Source organism: Coturnix japonica, chromosome 7 (genome assembly GCF_001577835.2).
Source record: "Coturnix japonica isolate 7356 chromosome 7, Coturnix japonica 2.1, whole genome shotgun sequence".
In the NCBI taxonomy this organism is placed as follows: domain Eukaryota; kingdom Metazoa; phylum Chordata; class Aves; order Galliformes; family Phasianidae; genus Coturnix; species Coturnix japonica.
In genome coordinates this window covers 105913-124435 of record NC_029522.1, presented here as the reverse complement: position 1 = coordinate 124435, position 18523 = coordinate 105913, and the positions used below count along the sequence as shown (strand labels likewise).

At 41.5% G+C, this 18523-nt stretch overlaps 1 protein-coding gene across 9 annotated transcripts in view; it reads right to left on the bottom strand.

The window, feature by feature from the left end:
- ANKRD44 (ankyrin repeat domain 44) overlaps positions 1–18523 on the bottom strand; it is an 88663-nt gene that overhangs the window by 16738 nt on the left and 53402 nt on the right. For 6 of the 9 annotated variants that reach the window (XM_015867646.1, XM_015867644.2, XM_015867651.2 and 3 more), the window contains exons 9-16: positions 18338–18416; positions 16162–16276; positions 13127–13209; positions 11996–12113; positions 9353–9421; positions 7923–8063; positions 5095–5178; positions 4470–4581 (exon numbers count right to left, since the gene is read on the bottom strand). In XM_015867646.1, the coding sequence (XP_015723132.1) occupies positions 4470–4581; positions 5095–5178; positions 7923–8063; positions 9353–9421; positions 11996–12113; positions 13127–13209; positions 16162–16276; positions 18338–18416 (801 nt within the window). The remainder of the gene's footprint in view (positions 1–4469; positions 4582–5094; positions 5179–7922; positions 8064–9352; positions 9422–11995; positions 12114–13126; positions 13210–16161; positions 16277–18337; positions 18417–18523) is intronic. The other 3 variants (XM_015867645.2, XM_015867649.1, XM_015867647.1) reach the window with 2 other exon arrangements.

Genomic DNA, 18523 nt, shown 5'->3' with positions numbered 1-18523 from the left:
AAGTTAAAAAGAACCAAACAACATCTAATAAAATGCATCACATGTTTACGGTTTTCTACTTTTCAAGGGATCCCAAAGCATCTTAAGGCTTACAAATTGTGTATTTCTGCCCAGCTAGAATGAGAAACCATGGAATTACTGTGACTAGCACCCTGCCACAAAAGCAAATGAACCCTGACAACTTACTCCATTGGGGCTGCAAAGAAAACTTCACACAGTACTGACAAAATACCGTGAATTCATCACTTTAGAGTAGCACTACTGCTGCCATGCAAGGCATTTTTATTTGAATACCACTCACAGAGTCTCCAAAATGCCCTGTGACTGGAAATTAACATTACCCAATAAATTAGTAACCAGACACTGCAAAAAGTAAGAAAAGCGTGACAGGTAACCACAAGTGACTTGTAACATTTCTATGATTCCAAATAGGTTTTCCAGACTTTTTTGAGGGAGTATTCTGTGTGTATTAATACATAATAGGAGTTCTAACACAACTTTGCAGGTAAGGGGAAAAACAGACAAGTCTATATCACGTTTTCTAGTAGATTTGGGGCAGTTACAGAAGCACATCTGTTACAACCACATGGAGACACCTCCAATTTAAGATACCATCCTTCTCTTGTATTTCAGATGGATGGAAACAGGATTAAGTGGTAACTCCAAACACATGGCCACACATTTTCAGTTACACTAAACATGCTCTAAATAGGTAACTACTTCAACTCTGATTTTCTCTGTGGAGCAAATAAACTAAAAAATATCCAAATGTGAGTACAAAGCCTGTTTGCCACTCTGTTCAATACTGACATTTACTAAGGTGAGCACAAAAGACTAATTTAATCGCTTGTAACTACACTGACCATCAAAATGTTGAGATGCTGGGATCATAATCTTAATACTTCCCTTTAAGCTGTCAGAGGGCTCCACAAGTCTTCTGGAACAAGGCAGATAACTGCCTTCCAAATAGATGGGGACAAAAACACAGAAATAGACACAATGAAGGCTCTAAAGGAACAAACTGCAGGATTGGAGAGCTCCTCACAAAAGGCATTCCAATGGCTTAGTTAAAGCAGCTTAGAGTAATGCAGACTTAGCTTAATGAGCTTATTACTCACAGGGATGAATGTCTCTATCATAAAGTCGAGCATAAATGAGAACTTGAGAGTAAATCTGGCTGCTTCCCGACAAGCAGCCCAATAGTGCAAGAAGAGAAATTATGAAAGATGATCAAAGATGATTAAAACTCATTCATGTGAAGGATACACACCACACTCAGAGACAAAAGGTACCAGGTGTAAGTTATAAGGCAAATCCTGCAGCTCCATTAGCATTGCTATGGTTCTAAGAAGGCATTTACAAAACCTCCCATATGATTGTTACAAGAGTACACAAAACTCTCCTCTGGGTTCTAATTCCATCAGCATCCGTTTCCCTCTTAGAGCACTCTTTTAGGAAGCGATGCACATTGCTCTTCTCATTACAGCACTATTTAGCACTGTACATAGTTATTTATTCTGTGAAGTCTCCTTCACACTCAGGAATTTGGTGCTTTGGGAGCGAGATGCAGACAAAACAAGATAGAACATCCATTATTCAGCTCCACTGTTACCAGCTAACAGCGCTAGAAGGCTGCTGCTATCTCTCCTCTCACCCCACTCAAAGATGAATAACATTCAGTTCTCACAATTTTATTGGTGCAGTAGTGGTATTTACAGACATAAGAAGACTCACTGGTTTTATTTTGTGCTTATAATATAAGATTACATGGGTGAATTTGGTATGGGGTATTTAACTCCATTTGATTTTACTTTCCTGCTAGCAGGAGATCCCCCCAGTGCAGACAGCCCTGCAGCTCGCTGCTTTGGACAGAGACACAGAGCAAGAATTGCTTCTTCTCTTAGATATGGTTTTCCATTGCACCATACCCTCCCTTCCCATCTTTAGGAGAACTGGCCACCATGACAGTTCAGTTCCTGTTGGCCAAAAGTGAATTCCATTTGCTGACTAGATAAGGAGAAGAGCGGTTTAAAAGAAAATTAACCATCAGTACTTACAGTCAGAGAAGAGATGTCACTGCTAAAGACTGACACTTCATTCCTTTTGCCCTGACATAATGGGTCTGACAGGTGCTCCATGCTGCACTTTAACATGCAACTGCAATTTCACTCTTTCCATGGCAGTAAGGATTTTGTGATAGATTTCAATGAAAATAAAGCTTTTTGTCCTTCAAACTACTATAGTTCAGTAACACGATCAACTCTAACATACCAGCAAGTGATACAGAACAACATCCCTGACTATCAAACAGCAAAGAAGTCAGTCCCAATCTAAACAAACATAAGGTTATATTGTTAAAGTATGAAAGCACATAAGAGAGACAGAGCTTCACCTGCTGCTAAGCTCACACGCTCACCATTCAGTCTTTATGAATTCTTGCTACAGATGGAGAAAGAATTCAAGAATCTGCTTCCACTGTTCTCTTTTTAGCTACATCACGTCATTCATTGCAGAGCGATATTCCAGGCAGCCTGAAGGTCCTCCAAGAGAAGAGCTCCTGGCATTGAGCTCTGTGGCTGAGCGCACAAACACACACCTTATTCTTTGTGCCAAAGGAGATGGCCTTTACACTCTTAATTCTTTTTTTTCCTCATCCCTCTGTAATGATCAGATCCCTGAGAACAAGCTCAGCATTGCACTATTTTGCCTTAGTTTTGATCAGACTCAAAGCTTCATATCTTAAATAAACTTCTTCCCTTAACAGTCTCATGCCAATAAAGAACTGTCTTGTAGGACAAGGGAAAAGAACTCCCAGGTATTTTTGTCTAATTCACCAATAATAAACTGAAAATATTTACCCAGGGGATAAAACAGTAAAATAACAGTTAATTTGGCACTGAAAACAAAAACAACAAAAAAAACCTTTTTTATTTCAATAATCCTGCCTGAAAAATCAGGATGAGACTGTAAATATTTCATAAGGAGCATCCCGCATGGCGGCTCCTGTGATACAGTTTAATGGCTCGAGGTTAGCAATTGGATACCCAATCCTGGTCCACATAACGAGGTAGACAGCACAGTATGTAAATGCGCATTCACAGGTGTGCAGAAAACACGCTGTACGGCTGTAACTTTGCAAGTGACCCTTGGCCTTTGGTTTCTATACTTCAGCTCTAGTCACAAAAGCGCGAGGATTAACATGGAACAACACTGAATTCTCTATGTGGATACAGAACATTTGCTGCATTGCTGTCTCTCACCCATGGTTTGTATGTCACCCTTCCTAACTCAAGAGGAATATGACACCTCCAATATGTGCTGCGCTCCCAGCTCTTGTTTGTCTGGCACGCTTAAATAACACTGGGAAGTGAGGGCAGGTTTGTAACTGGTATGTTGTGAGAAAACATGCCCAGCAGCAAGGAAAGAGACCTTGCCCTGTGCTTGCTCTGCACCAAGGAGCATATACGGGCTACAGTACCAGTGTTGAAAGTGAAGACGTTGCAGAGAGCTCTGCTCACACAAGCCCTGCAATAATCTGGTGATAAGACAAACGAAGCTGCAGCACACCCTGCTATAGCCATACAAGCATAGGCTTGTACACTGCACAAAACAAACTCCATGCACGCCCTCCAAATACCAAGAACATTTGCTTTTGCTTCAAACCCACAGTGGGTGCAGGAGAAAACTGCTCTGTCCCTAGGGGCAGAGCCACATTAAGAGTAGCTCCAGGAGCCAGCTCTCAGCAAGGAAAGGCCCAACAGCTGCCACAAGCAAAAAGAAGTGACATAACAGCACTGGATTCCCTGTATAACAAGCTGTTAACACCTATTTTCACCATGTTTTTATGGATTTATTTACTTGCAACCCCCCTCCCACCCCATCTACTATAAATGCTCACTGTGAATCTCCCAAATCCAGTACATGGCTGAACACGCTGGGCTTCCTGGGAAACACAATTTCTAATCACTCAGGTGCAGCAACAACAAAAACACACCAACAAAGAAAACAGCCACATGGCCCACAAGGTTGATTATGGTTTATCAGCTTTATTGGCACTGCTATTGTTTCTTCAGAGGCAAAAACACGCTGTAGGTGTGCAGCTAACAAAAGCTCTCTGCACACAAGCCTGATAATGTGCACACACATCCCCACACACAGGGAACTACTCCTTACTGCTGTCACAAGCACTGGGAATATTTCAATCATGGTGAAGAAGAACCAGAGTTCCACCCATGTTCAACATTTAAGCACCAGCTTGTTGAACACGGACTGGTTTAACACAACTTTTTAATATGTGCCTTGATGCGTGTTAGTTGCACTTAATAAGTTAATTGCAAGTTTTCACAGAACCATGAATTTCCAAAGGATTCAAACCATAACCTTGAGGTGAACTCACAATACTGGGACACTCATCCACACACATCTACTTATCAGTAGATATGAGGCCTCTCAGCCATCTGAGCACTCACCAGTTCCAAACACTGCCGGTGTCCGTATGCAGCAGCGTAATGCACAGTGTTGTACCCCTCTTTGTCTTGGATGGATGGATTGGCATCATTCTGCAGAAGGAACTCCAGACACCTGAAAATGATGCATTAGTTTAAATGAGAACTCTCAATGTTTGATAGATGCTGGTAGGAGCAGCACTGCAGACCGGCAGCCATTTGGTGTTTCTAACAGCACCTCAAAGCATTCACAGGTTTCCCTCTTTTCCACCAACTGCTCCCCACATTCAGCTTTATTGTGTGTGTTGTTACTGCTCAACATAAAACCCCCCTCATCTTTGAAGATCTTCCTAAAAAACCACATTAAACCCAACCTTTGCTGCTAATCTAAATTCCGAAATGGCCTTCTATTGAAAGACTGAAAGGAAGCTCCATAACCAAGAAGAGCAACAAGCACAGAAGCAGAAATGTTAGGGAATATGCAGACAAAAGAGAGCACAAGGCTTTTCTCCTTAGGTTAGCTCCCCTTATAGCCAAGCACTGTGTGTAGCAAAGCAATGAATGAGCAAAAGCAGGGTGTAAGCTGCAGTGCAAAGCAACAGCTTTCTCCAGGAATGAAGTTTAACTTCTTTACCGATACCAAACTTACAATGCAGCTTCTTTTTCCTTCATTTCACTGGTTCTTTCAAGTTCTTCAGCATTTTCATGGGAGTTACCTAAAATATTCTTTCTTCTTGGCATAAATGACAGAAAAATGCAACTTATTTTCAAAATACGAGTGATTTTGATGCAGTGTGCTACCCATCCCCAATCTCCGCATGGGGTTGATCTCTTCTAGCCCAAAGTAAAAGGTTATATAAGTTTAGTGAGTGCACTGCCTGGATTTGCAGATAACGTGTTTTGCAAACAATGAAGACAACAACAGCATGGAAGTTTATCATCTTCCGAGTCAGTGGATACTAGTTTCTATAGGCAACTGTTTAGTCACTAATACTGAATTAGTTTATCTTTAATCAGCTTTAGCTGTGTTGCTGACTCTTCTCTCTTTCTGTGAGATGTCTTGGCAGCACTGTGAGACATCTCAGATTCTCAGATGTCTGGTCAGATTCTTTGGATTCTTTAAAATAGCTTAGCATGTCTTCATCCTCCTGCACAACCGGATCATTTTTGGCATCTCTGCTTCCCAGCTGGGTGGATGGCAGCCAGATGACTGTGATCTGTGAGCTTGTGATTATGAATTTCCTTGGACAACCAAGGCCAACACAGAACGCATGCTTCCCAATTGCTACGTACCATTATAGATCGGTACCTTGGAAGGTTTGAAGGACAGTTTGCTAAATTCAATCCCTATATAACACACGTATTCCAGACTGAATTCTGCACTATGCAGAACAGTACATTTTTCCCTTACCGGGTTATTTCTCATATTTATTTCCAGTATTTAACTACCTTTCTGTGGATGCTTACATTAAGAGACTGCTCCACAAATCTGCGGTCTGTTTGATGTTCACTAAGTCAAAAACAAGTCTTACTTATCAATTAAAAACTCCTAACGTTGTAAACATATAGACAGTACTCATATACCATATTGAAACAAGGCACTCAGGAAGGCCATTGGAGGTGACTGTACTGAGCAGGTTGTCAAACGTCTTGCATAGCAAGTGAAAGCCCCATCCACATTAACTTTCAGCTATCAATAAATAAGTGAGATCCCAATAAAGCATTCCCTGAACAGAGTCAGTTATCATCAGGAGGAACAAAACATACATACTCATCAAATTGAATAAACTGCTTAATATAAACATTCCTGTTGTTTCCCCTGCAGGAAAGGGGTATTTTCTGAAGTCCATATGCAACAACACTTAGAAATCAGCTGAAACAGTAGGACAACCTGGTTGTACAAAGACTTCTCTCTGATCATTAACTGCCCACATTCAAAGTTAAATGATTTTGAATGTTCTTTGGACTGTGACTGTCCAACTTTGAGAGTTCACCATGGTTCAGCAGCACAAAAATAAATATGCTGACCTACAAAATCATGGGCTGTAAATAACATTTCATCTAACAAGGCTTCTTCCAAAGCATCTCCAACTGGAAAACTTAATGAGAAGACAGCTTCAGAATCAATTTAGGTTTAGACTCTGAGGGGAAAGAAGGCCAAACATTCCTGCCAATTCTCAGAGTACGACTAAACTAAGATTTTTTGTTTTATTTTTAATTAAAAGTTACCATTGGAGGCAACTATATCCTGAAGTTAGCCAGGAGGTTCTTTACATGCAGGAGCATAACCTAGAAAGAGTCAAAAGCTGAAAATACACACTGAATCACAATTCTCAGCACCCCAAGTAACATCACACCCTGGCAAGCTTTAATTAGAAACAGCCAGTGGTGAAAGCCTTCATACCAACCTACTCAGCTTGCAGCGCCAAGAACAGTCCTCTGAAGATCCTGATGCCTTCTTACCAGCACCATTCTGGTTTTACATTAACAGGGACATTTTTTGTACCAGTATTACCACAGCAAATGAAGCAAAGGGTGAAGAAGCTACTGACGTACACCCATGGTATCTAAACCTCTGCTTAAGAAGTCTTCCCAAAGTGCTTTTAGGGTGATACTCCGCTGGGAATAAGCCATTTTTTTTATGTTTTCATTTGGCTTTTGCTCCCTCCTTTTAACCAGACCTCACTATATAGGAAACCAAGAAAATGGTTCCTGAGATTCTGAAGGAAAGAGGCAGTCAAGCATGGGATGATTTAAAATAAATACATGTCCCTATCAGTTTTAAGAGACAACTAACAGGATAATTGAGGCCGTTTCATGCAGTAGAAAAGAGATTGCCAAAATATGCAGAAACTGTTCAGTAACCTCTGGATATTTAAGTTTTGCAGCTGTTTTCCCCCCTCCAAACTTTTCTTAGAAGAACAGTCCTGCATTCTGCCAAAGGATATTCCTCAGGCCTCTCTCTCTTTGGTCTCTAGAAAGCAACCTATCTGGAGAGGGTGAGAGGTTTTATCAGCTCTGACAGTGGAGAGAGTGATGGATAGATCTGCCTCGTTTTTGCCAGAAAGTCTATCAGAACAGCCAACTACCACTGCAGTCCACCTGGGAAAACTGCTGTCTCTTTTTCCATTCCTTCTGATGAACTCACAAAGCAGAAAAACTCTCTGAGGTTTCCCTTGTGAGGAAACCACACAGAAGAAGAAAGAAGATAGTATGTAGTAAAAATAGTGCACTAGGACAGAGGGGCTGTAAAATCACATGCTGCTTCAAAGGTAAAACACAGGGCTGAGCTGCCACATCACCTGGGGATCTGGCTTACAGGCACAGCAGTTCAGTGTGGAGCTCATGCACACATCTGAGAGAAATCCCTGTGCCAGCTGGGTTATCTTTCTGGTTCAAATGGCACAGTGTCATGAAGAAAACAGTACATTTCATTTGGAGAAACACTGAACAAGGAACACAAACAGGCTCTCTTACTTTCGGTCCATGTCAGAAGCAGCAGCATAGTGCAAAGGGGTGCGTCCCCAGTCATCTGTTTCATTAATGTTGGCTCCTGTGCTCACCAGTGTCTCAATGCAGTGGAAGTGACAGTTTGCAGCTGCGTAGTGCAAAGGTGTCCTAGGAGGTAAGAGACAGTTTGTTATCTTGTATTCCAACACTCAATGCTATAACAACAAACCTTAACTACTGCTGCACTACACACTGCTCCTTGATTTGGATCTGCTCACTCCAGCTCCTCAGCATCATCCCACAGAGGCAAAGCCACTGCAGACAATGAAACTACAGTTGGGACTCGGCTCTAAAATGAGCTCAGCGTGGGCAGGCTCAGCAGCACCAGAGGTGGATGGAGATGTGGGGGATCCCACCGCTGACAAATTCCAAAGCCCGAGATGAGATGCATTGTGCAGGGAAGCTCAGCACACCCACTTCGGAGGCCAAATGTTATTCAGAGAGAGCTCGAATTGTCAGCCACAGCTGCCGGTGGGGCTGAATCTTGCAAAGGCTCTACATACACAAAGGCTTTTACTACACTTCCTCCAAAGAACCAGACATCCCAGCAGAAGTTAAGGAGAATTTCTGCAGTGTTTTCAGTTCAAATGGAGCTACTATCATCAGCCATTTAATACGAATTCACCTTACTCACTGATCTAAAGCAACTGCGCATACACCCATCATGGTTTACAGATCCATAAGAAGCAGGAAACCCAAGCATGTGCCTCACTGCTACAGCTGAGGGTGGATGATACCATACCCATTATGGGGCTGTATATCCACAGCAGTGATTATCACAGTGCAATGGCAGTCTGCTGCCACACAAGACACAATGTGCCAGACTAAGTAGCACTACTATTAAGTCAGCTACAGCTCTTCTCCCATTCTAATTCCACCCGTAGGCTTTGAGGAACCCGGTATGGAAAACATCTGCCTTGTTGAAAAACACAGAACAAAACACCAGGCAGATATTGTGCAGCAATCAAAGGGTGAAATCCATTTCTGGCATAGCAACACTCTTAGCAACACTTCATATGAAGGAGAAAACAATAAATAAGTAAAAAGGTAGGAAGCACATCAAATAGCAGCAGTCCTGTCCATCGTAACCCAGGTGCTGAGCTGGGCACGTAGGCACACGACTATTGGCAATAAGAAAAGCAATAAAGAAACAAAAAATCAGAGATATTTTTAAAACAGAAAACTCAAGAGGATGGGATGGCTTTTATGTATTTAATCAAGTCTGCACCTGTTTGTTTGGCATGTAACTGTACAGCAGCTTTGCAGGGAATGTCAAACTCCTACTTGATTTCACTGCCATTGTTCATGGAACACACGATATCCAGACTGAGGCAGTCTTTCATCCTTGCCTGCTAGATTCCTATTTCTTTTTTTAATGACTTTCAGTATTTACTTACCTCCCACGTTTGTCCTTCTTATTAAAATCTGCTCCACTGCTTTGCAAGAGTTTGATACATTCGACATTACTGAAAAGAGAAGAAAACCAACGCATGAAGAAAGCAGAAGTTCACATCCTGGTTGTCTCCCTGTCCTCCAGAAGGGAAAAGTTCTACTTTGTTTGCTTGTTTTACTATTTGCAGTGCAAAATCAGGATACAGCCAACTATAACCTGAAATCCAACAACAGCAAACAGAAAGTGAAGCTTCAGGAATTGTTTTTTTCTAGAAAACCTCAGACATCTGTAGAAGAAACACTAATTTTCTGAAGTGAAAGCAGTAAATATGATCTGAATTCATTGCACTTGGAGACTTTCAAAGGGGGCCATACTGTAACGCTTCCCACGCGGGAATGGTATTTTATGAGAGGACTGTTAAAGTTGGTGCTAGCTGATAAAATGCCACTCTAATAATGAAGAGGTGACATTTAACGAAATCCACCCCCTCTTTCAAAGCTGTAGTAGTGTGCTAAAATCCTGTTCACTTCAGTGCGATTCCATACAAGAGTTACTTTTGGGTTTGTTCTCATATCACTTGTTGGCAATTGACGGATTTAAGCATGTCTTTAAGTGCTTTGATGTATAAGGACCACTAACTACCTAAAATATTCGTCATATTAATATTGCTTCTACATGAGTAGATGAATTAGGCTTCATTGCTTTTCTCTTTTTTAACCTGTTGAAAGAAATCACCGCATCCTAACTTCATCTCATTTAAAGCCAGGTGATTTTTAATAAGAAAAAATATCTAACAGCTGAATTCTCATCTATTAGGAGTTCAAGAGAATAAATGCACGAGTCCAAGCCAGAAAACAAGACAGACTTTCCAAGACTTCTTTGTCATCAACAGGGGCAATAAATCATTCTGTTCACAATCAAAACAAGCAAGCGATTAAAGTATGTCCTTTTCCTCAAGCCCGTAGAACTCTCCTTAATGTAATGGGAGTAACAGGTGAGTGCAAGGAGGAAAAAAACCCAATGTTTTTTGCATAGTTCCAACTCCAGGGGAAAAAACCCAACCAAACTGGATGCAGAACGTTGGCATGAGTTCATCCCTACCCAAAATTGCTATTCCATAAAATAGCTGTAAAACACTCATCATAACAGACTAAAAATAGAAACACTTGTTAGTGATGACAATGGTAGTAAGCCACTGGGGAAAAAAGGCTTATTTCCATAAGCCACTTTTGCTTCTTATGAAATTTCTCCTTCCTTCTCCTTTGGACTTTTGGGTTGTTTTGATTATTCTTTTGGGGTGAAATCTTATCAAAGGAGTAGTATCTGAAGTGTACTATAATAACCAAAGCAAGGGTCAGACTTCATTAATAACAGAAGTATCAACAAGAATAATATCATAAAAATAATACAAGCAGTATTTGGATCAATTTCGCTCAGCATTCATAATAATGACTATTTTGTGATGTGTGCCTTTTAATACACCAGGAAGAAAAGCAACTTCCAGAAAGACTGCCAAGTACGCACCACGGATGACCAATTCTGCTTGCTGCCATCACAGAGAATCCATGGTGGTTCTAGACAAGGCTCCATTTCAGCTGTTTTCTGAGCCACGAAGTTCTCAACAGAAGAGTCAAAACTCAATGACTGCCAAACATGTTGTCCATTTGCTGGGCTAACTTCACAGTGCTCCACTGACAACAATTTGGAAATACTTAACTGCCTGGATGCTACATTAAATTGATACATTTCAGCTTTCATTTTTTTTCCATTTCCAGGCTCTGGGTAGAAATACATCGTCCTGAAAGGTTAACAGTCTTGGCTTCCTAATTTGGTGGTGGGGGGTTAATTTTGTTTTCTGTCTTGCACCTGAGAATTGGGAGGGAGATGAGCCACATTTGGACTCTGAGGTTCACAGAATCACGGAATTATCAAGGTTGGAAAAGACCTAGAAGATCATCTAGTCCAACCATCACCAATACTTCCCAGCTAAATCATATTCCTCAACACAACATCCAAATGTTTCTTGAACACTCCCATGGTCGGTGACTCCACCACCTCCCTGGGCAGTGCATTCCAATGTCTGACTACCCTTTCCAAGAAGTGATACTTCCTGATGTCCAGCCTGAGGCTCCCCTGGCGCAGGTTGCATGCTTGAGCGCAAGGCAGCAAACAAGAGTGCATGCTCGTGTTTACAGGCAAGAACGCAGTCCAGATGAGGAAGCTGGCAATAACTGCCCTAACAGCAGCATCTCAGGAGCCACAGCTCCTTCCACATAGTCCGCATTTTGCTTTGGGAGCTGGCAGTTTCCTACTGACCGATAGCCCTCACCAACAATAATGGCCAATACATGGATCTGGGTGAGCACACAGCACTCCTGCCCACAACAAGGCAGTTTTTCACAGGGATATGAGAAGGAAGTTTCACTCTGTGTCTGAAACTCGTGCTTCAATCACAAGTCAGCCATTTGTTGTTGAGATCAGACCATCTTCATGTTGCAAGCAAGCAACACGAGCATGAGGGCAGTGGCAGAATACCATCTCAGGCGACCCAAATCTGGCATCTGTGGCTGGCACAGCTGAATTGGTGTACACCAAATCTGCAATGAAACTACAAAATAACATAACAGCTATAGTCACAACTACTTACCCTCCTGCAGCGGCAGCGTGGAGGCAAGTCCTCCCAAGGTTGTCAGGTGTGTTGATATCAAAGCCTGCAGACAGCACGTGCTCATTACTAAACAAGGACACTATGCTATACTTTTGTCCTAGTTAAACCACAAGAAACATTGCAGAGACAGAAAAATCAGTTAGTTAGAAAAAAAAAACAGAACACGAGCAACTACAGTCAGAAAAAGGTTGTCACGGAAATGGTGAGCGGCTGCTCCACTTTGGCAGCTCTATAAAAAGAGCTGTGAAGTCAATGAGAATTCAGTTCCGCATCCAGCTCTGCACCACATCCCTACTGAAAAGCGTGTGGCAGGCATTTAGGAGGCAAACACTCTGAGAACTGTGACAGAAGGACACGAAGACAGAAAACACGAAGAAATAAGAACAAACCAGAGTCAGCCTGAACACGAAACAGGGCCAATTCTATTGTGTGTGGTTATTAGAATGGCTTTAGTTTTTGGAAAGAGGCTTCCAGGAGCATGCAGGGATAGTCATAAAGATGCACAAGGCCCAAGATAAAGCCTCGCAGTGGTAACTCTGGTAACCCAGAGGTTTTGTTCTCCTTCTTGACCTGGTGGTCAAAGTCAAAACATGCCAGTAAAGGTATTTTATCATTATTTTTCACACTCTTTTTTATGCTCTACAGGACTCAAGCTTATGGAGAAAAAAAAAAAAAAGTAGCTGTGAAGCATTTTGTATGTTAAGCAATGAAACAATATTTAATTTTATTTTTAGGAAACAGAATGATCTGCCTTGTTTTTTGGATGGGTATTTGTTTTACGTATTTGTTTATTTATTTAGACAGATGAACCCTTGCCTGGAAAAAAAAGAGATTTGGGATGTGGCCTCTGATAACTGCCTCTTTTTACAACAGTTGGGTCAGCAAAACTAGGCTTTGGAAAGGGCTTTTTGGAAAGGGCTTTGTGCACGAACGTTCCAGGATGGAAGGAATTACCAGCATGTCCTTAGGAAAACCCCGCACATGCCATACACCACAGCAGGCAGCAGCACAGGAAGTCTTTCATTTCAACAGTTCACAACAATGAGCATAAAGGGGCTGTAAGCAGCACAGATACATTACGGAGCTCCACAGGTTGCTACGTTTACTTACCTGAGGATAACAATTTCCTACAGCAATCTGAGTGAGCGTTCAGTGCTGCTAGGTGTAGAGGAAACATGTTGTGGATCCCACACCTGAAAGGCACAACAGCCTCGTGAGATAGGGCCTTGTAGAAGTACAGGTGGCATGCAAACACACAAAAGGTCCTTCCATAAAGGCTGCATTTTTCATCCTTTTCAAAGCAGATTCTTCCTGCCTTGCTAATTTTATCTATATTTACCAACTATCCTGCTCAGGAGTTGCAATTAATTCTGATACAGAAAAATCTTGGCACTATGCTTGGAACAGAATGCAGGGGGAAGACTTCTAAAAATGTGAAATGAAAGGGGGACAGTGAGGAAGCAGAGTCAATCTCCCAGTGTGGGATAAACAGATTTATGTATCGGCTGCATATACTGCAATGGCATCCTGAGGGGTAAAAGTAAATACCAGAAGCTTCCCTGCATCATTTCTGAAACCCATTTGTGCAGTTGTTATCATGCTTTAGATAAATCTCACTTGGGTTTTCAAAAGCCTCCTTTTCTCCCCTCACCTGCAGGGTTGGATCACCAGATGACTTCTCATGCTTTCCTATAGAGTGATGGGACACTTTGGGCTTTCTTCCCACACCCAAACAACTAATCATCTCATCTTGTTTGCTCCAGCTACTATCCTCACATGCTCTTTCACTCCCCCTTCCCTTTGCATACACAACCCTCCTTTCAATTATACCATAAACTCCTCAGAGCAGACATACTCGCTCAAACAAAAGAAAACCAAGGCAAAACAAACAAGCAGACACCTATCATTAAGCTACACCTGTATCAGGCAGTCACATTCATTTTTCAACAAGCTGAGCACTCAGCAGATGTTACTGGCACCCACAAATCACTCCAACTCATCCTCTAAACTGTCTTAGATTTCTAAGCTTAGACATCTTGGCTTCTGTCACTTAGCCCTGTGTTTTGTGCAAAGTACACAGTTATTCCAGAAATGCTATTACAGGCAGCCCTCCAGGTGCATACGAACACGAAACCCTTAACCAACTCTCTCACCAAGATCATAATCTTGTGCCTACTTCAGCAGATACACGTTTGGAAAATGACAAACACTTGAACAGCAGCAGATGGATTCCTATCTGAAAGGCAATAGATGGAAAGCACCATCACCTCATGGTAGATTTCATACATGGATGAAAGACAAAGGAACGTCTTTTTCTTGCAAGGTTCACCAATCATAATCACTAATGATGCTTTAAAAAAGAAGTGTGCATGTGAATAAAGATGTCTTGTCCTCACCAACATTTTGCACATATATATTTAACCAATACTGGTTTATTTTTAAAGACATCATTCCTTCCAGATGCCACAGTTCCAACCCTTCCTCTGTCTCCACATCACATTTATCCTCCTTGCTGCTTCTCTACCCTTAGGAGCAACCTGGGGAGCTACACAGATTTTCATGTTTTCAGTGTTCAGCATCTACATTTTAGAGTAAATTTCTTTAAAGATGGTCTGGCAGTCTGTTCTTCTAAAGGAAACAGCACAAGCTTCACTGAGCTGATGCATCTGTATAAACAGGTTGCATTTCTTTTGGAGCTGTGGAGTCATTTAAACCAATACTGGACACTCTGCCTTGCCATATTTCTTCCTACACCCATTTCCCTCCATATCCTCCTCCCCCTAGTTATCTCAAGCAATATTTTTCATCTTTTAGGTCAAGATTTCCACCCAGCCTGTGTTTTGGCTGGCTTCCATCAAAACACACCATCTGCACATCTGCTAACCCGGTCACGCTTCAACTGCGCTGCTCACAGTGGTTCCTCCCCCCTTTTACACACACTTCCTCCTTAAAACATAGCTATCTCAAAGGCCAACTGAGCTGTCTGCAGTTGTTGCTAGCAATTGCAGGTCAAAGTTTACTGCACTGGAGAAAGAGATACTAAAAACTTACATTGATTTACACACCAAGATCTTTATGTTGGTTATGTTAATGTGACATTAACTGGAACCTATGGAATTTCATTACCCATGCCCATTGAAGACCTGTCCCACCTTCTGAGTTTGAATAAAGATAACCATACTGGATGCAGATATACGGGCAAATGTATCCGTTTCTTAAACATCCTCAAACATCAATCAGAGGGAGCTGGAAACATCTCCAAAACAAAACCATTTCAATCTGCAAACAGGTTTTCCTATCTAGACAAGTCAACGGAGGTCACTGACTTCCACAGTGCATCCTACTTCAAAAACTTGAACAGGAAACATGCAGTTGGTAGCTGAAAATTTACATTTATGTAATCAGATGCCAATGTAAGCATCCAGTACAGGTATCTCATGGCACAGCATTACTCTTTTCTTACACTCCTTTGTTTACTTCAGGTTTGCTGTTCTCTTTTGAGAGGCCATAAGGTAACAACATTGAGTAATCTGTGCCTCATTTCAACTTGCCGTCCCATTACTCATTAAAAAATGCCCTAAAATAACAAATCTGAAAAAACCTGCCCTATTATTTCAGTCATCCAGCTATCAGAAACAATGCAAATCAACACAGGATCTACATTTATACTGAGATCAGGCTTGGTAACATCTGCTTTGTAGTACTGCAATTCTATTGATTATCCTTCATCACATCAAAAGATACAAGATAATAGAATTGTCGCCGCATGTAACAAGTCATTATAACACAAATCTAAACACTATGGAATATGGACCTTGGAAAGTATTTGAAATTTTTCCAGTTACGTTTCCAAGACAAACTGTTTGGTAGGGACTTTATGAGATAACTGTGACCAAGATGCATTTTTTGTATATCCTGTAACAGTGGGTTGCATCAACCTGTCAGAGAAAAAAGCAGCACTGGTGCTACTTGCAACCGTATAACTGCAAAGTAAGAGCTTAGCATGGTTTCCTCCCTTCCACACATCCAACCATTTCATATTTTAGAGTAGAACAAATGCATTTAACCATTTTAACCTCAGAAACCGAGGAATACCTATAACGCCATAGCATTTGATCATTAGAAGCTCCACTTCAGCCACCTACTTGGCAGTATCAGCTCCGCTGGTTATGAGGGTGTTAATCAATAGCTCGTGTCCGTATCTTGCAGCCACGTGCAGTGGGGTGTTACCATCCTTATCAACACAGTCGATTTCCCCTCCTGCAAAAAAATATTTTCAGACAGTTTAATACCAAAAGTTTAAGTGTGAATTTGTGACCACAAATGCTGTTTCTCTCCGGTGAACGCAGAAAACCAGGCCATTGAATTTCAAAGAATGAGGCCGGCACACAGTGAGTAATCAGCTGTCAGCCATGGTACTGACCATGGTTCACCAGCAGTGCTCTCACCTCCTTCTCCAACTTCAGAGGGGACACGTGGTGGGAATAGGCAGTGAGCACGATGACATCCAACTAACACTGAATCATCAGCAATTGCTACACAGTGCTTAAGCAGAACTTTTCCTGCTGCAGTTTATGCCTGTCATCTCGTGTTTGATCCTCAAACAGGAAAAACCAATATTTTCTTTCTTCTCTGCTATAGCTTTTGATGCACGCTAAGATTGCAATCGAGTCCCTGTTTTCCATTTTGGAACGAGCAACTTGTGTTCTTTCAGTCTCCCTTTGTAAATTAGGATTGCTGTAATTCAACCATCCTTGTCCTTCTCCCAGTTCTCTCCAGCTGGCCCACATCCTTCTGAAAGGAAAATGTCAAAAGCCAGAAGCAGTACTACAGCTGATGTCTACAAATGCTGAGCTGAGCAGGATTACTTCATGCCTGCTGGCTCTGCTCCTACCTGTACACTCCTGTACATTGTATGCTTTTTGCCTCTATTGTTTTTTCTCTTGGCAACACCATGGCACTGTTGACGTGCGTTCAATGCCCCATCGTCTGCAAATACCAAATCCTTTCTTGAGGAAATGTCACATAGTGAGCTTTTGCTATTCTGTATTTGTGTAACTGATATTCCTGCCTGTGTTATATCTCTCCTTTGCATTACTTGCATTATAACTTTACTCAATTTTAAGGGCTCATTTTCAACTTTGACTCCAGCTTCTGCCAAACAGTCTCTCCTAACTTCATGTTTTCTTTGAACATTAAAAGCACGCTCCATATTCTACCATCCAAGCTGTTAATGAAAATACGGGTATAGTATACCAGACCTAGGAGGGGAGCGGAGAAGCCTCATTATACCTTCCATTTCAACAGTCATTACTAATGTCTGAACATAGTTTTTCTAGCTGCTATGCACCCGCACAGTAATATTTTCATTTAGACCATATTTCATTAGTTTTCTGGGATAATACTTTATGAAAGCATGTAAAAGTTTTGCTAATGTGAGGATATGGTAATATTTAATGCATTTCCTCTATGCAGGTGAGATAACAGGCCATAACTACGACATGAAAAGTTCTAGTAAAATGCTATGAGGAATTTCCTAATGGTAAATAAAGGCTAGCAAAATGCTGGAACAGGGATATTGCAAGTTAGATGAGGTGACAAGTTTGGGATTGTAGTTAAACAAAGAAACAAACAGAACCAACCAAACAGAAGGAAATAGACTGTCCTGTCCAGTACAACGGTCAAAAAACAAATACAAGTAAACAATCAGTATTGGGAACTTCTGAAAGTCAGAGAACAGGCCTCTGTCAGATCTCCAACAATAATATTTCTTATATGCTGTAGAATTCTTGGACAAAAAAGATACTTAATGAGCATGACAGGTGATTACAAGCTCTAGAATCTTCTCCTGGCTATGCCAAAATAAATAAAGCGGTGCTGGTCCACCCTGCAAAGTATTTATTCAGCACTTAAAGAAGACAGTGATAAGATGTGCAGCGAACGGAGTTAAGACAACTACAGCTGTTAAGTGGTGGCATAGAGACAACAGTGTGGGCCCTAAGAGCACCACAGCTCTCAAAGGAGGATAACTAGAACTTTTTGTACTCTTCTAATCATTTGAGAAAGTTAGCTGTGCCTTCCTCTCATCGTATGAAATACCCTACACAGAGCTCTCAACTCCTATTTTCAGGTTAAGAATCACAAAAGATCAGCTGCTTCATCATCTGCTAGAGGAAGATCGGATTTTGTTAAGAACCAAGAGGTGCCAATATGAGAGGAAACCTGCAAATGCAAATCACACTCAGAACTTGATGCAGAGTTGAACACCTTTCAGAGAAGTTCCCTGGCATTCTGGGTCATTGAACAAGCAATGAAACTCACCATTCTGAATGAGGGTCTGTGACCGTGTGAACCTCCCGTGGACAGCTGTCATGTGCAGTGGGCTCTTTCCATCCTTACTCTAACAAACAAAAAGTAAAAACAATCATTTAGCATGAAAGGAAGAGGTAACAACTTGAAGTCTCTCAGTTCAACATCCTACAGCTATTCTTCACATAAAATCTCCAA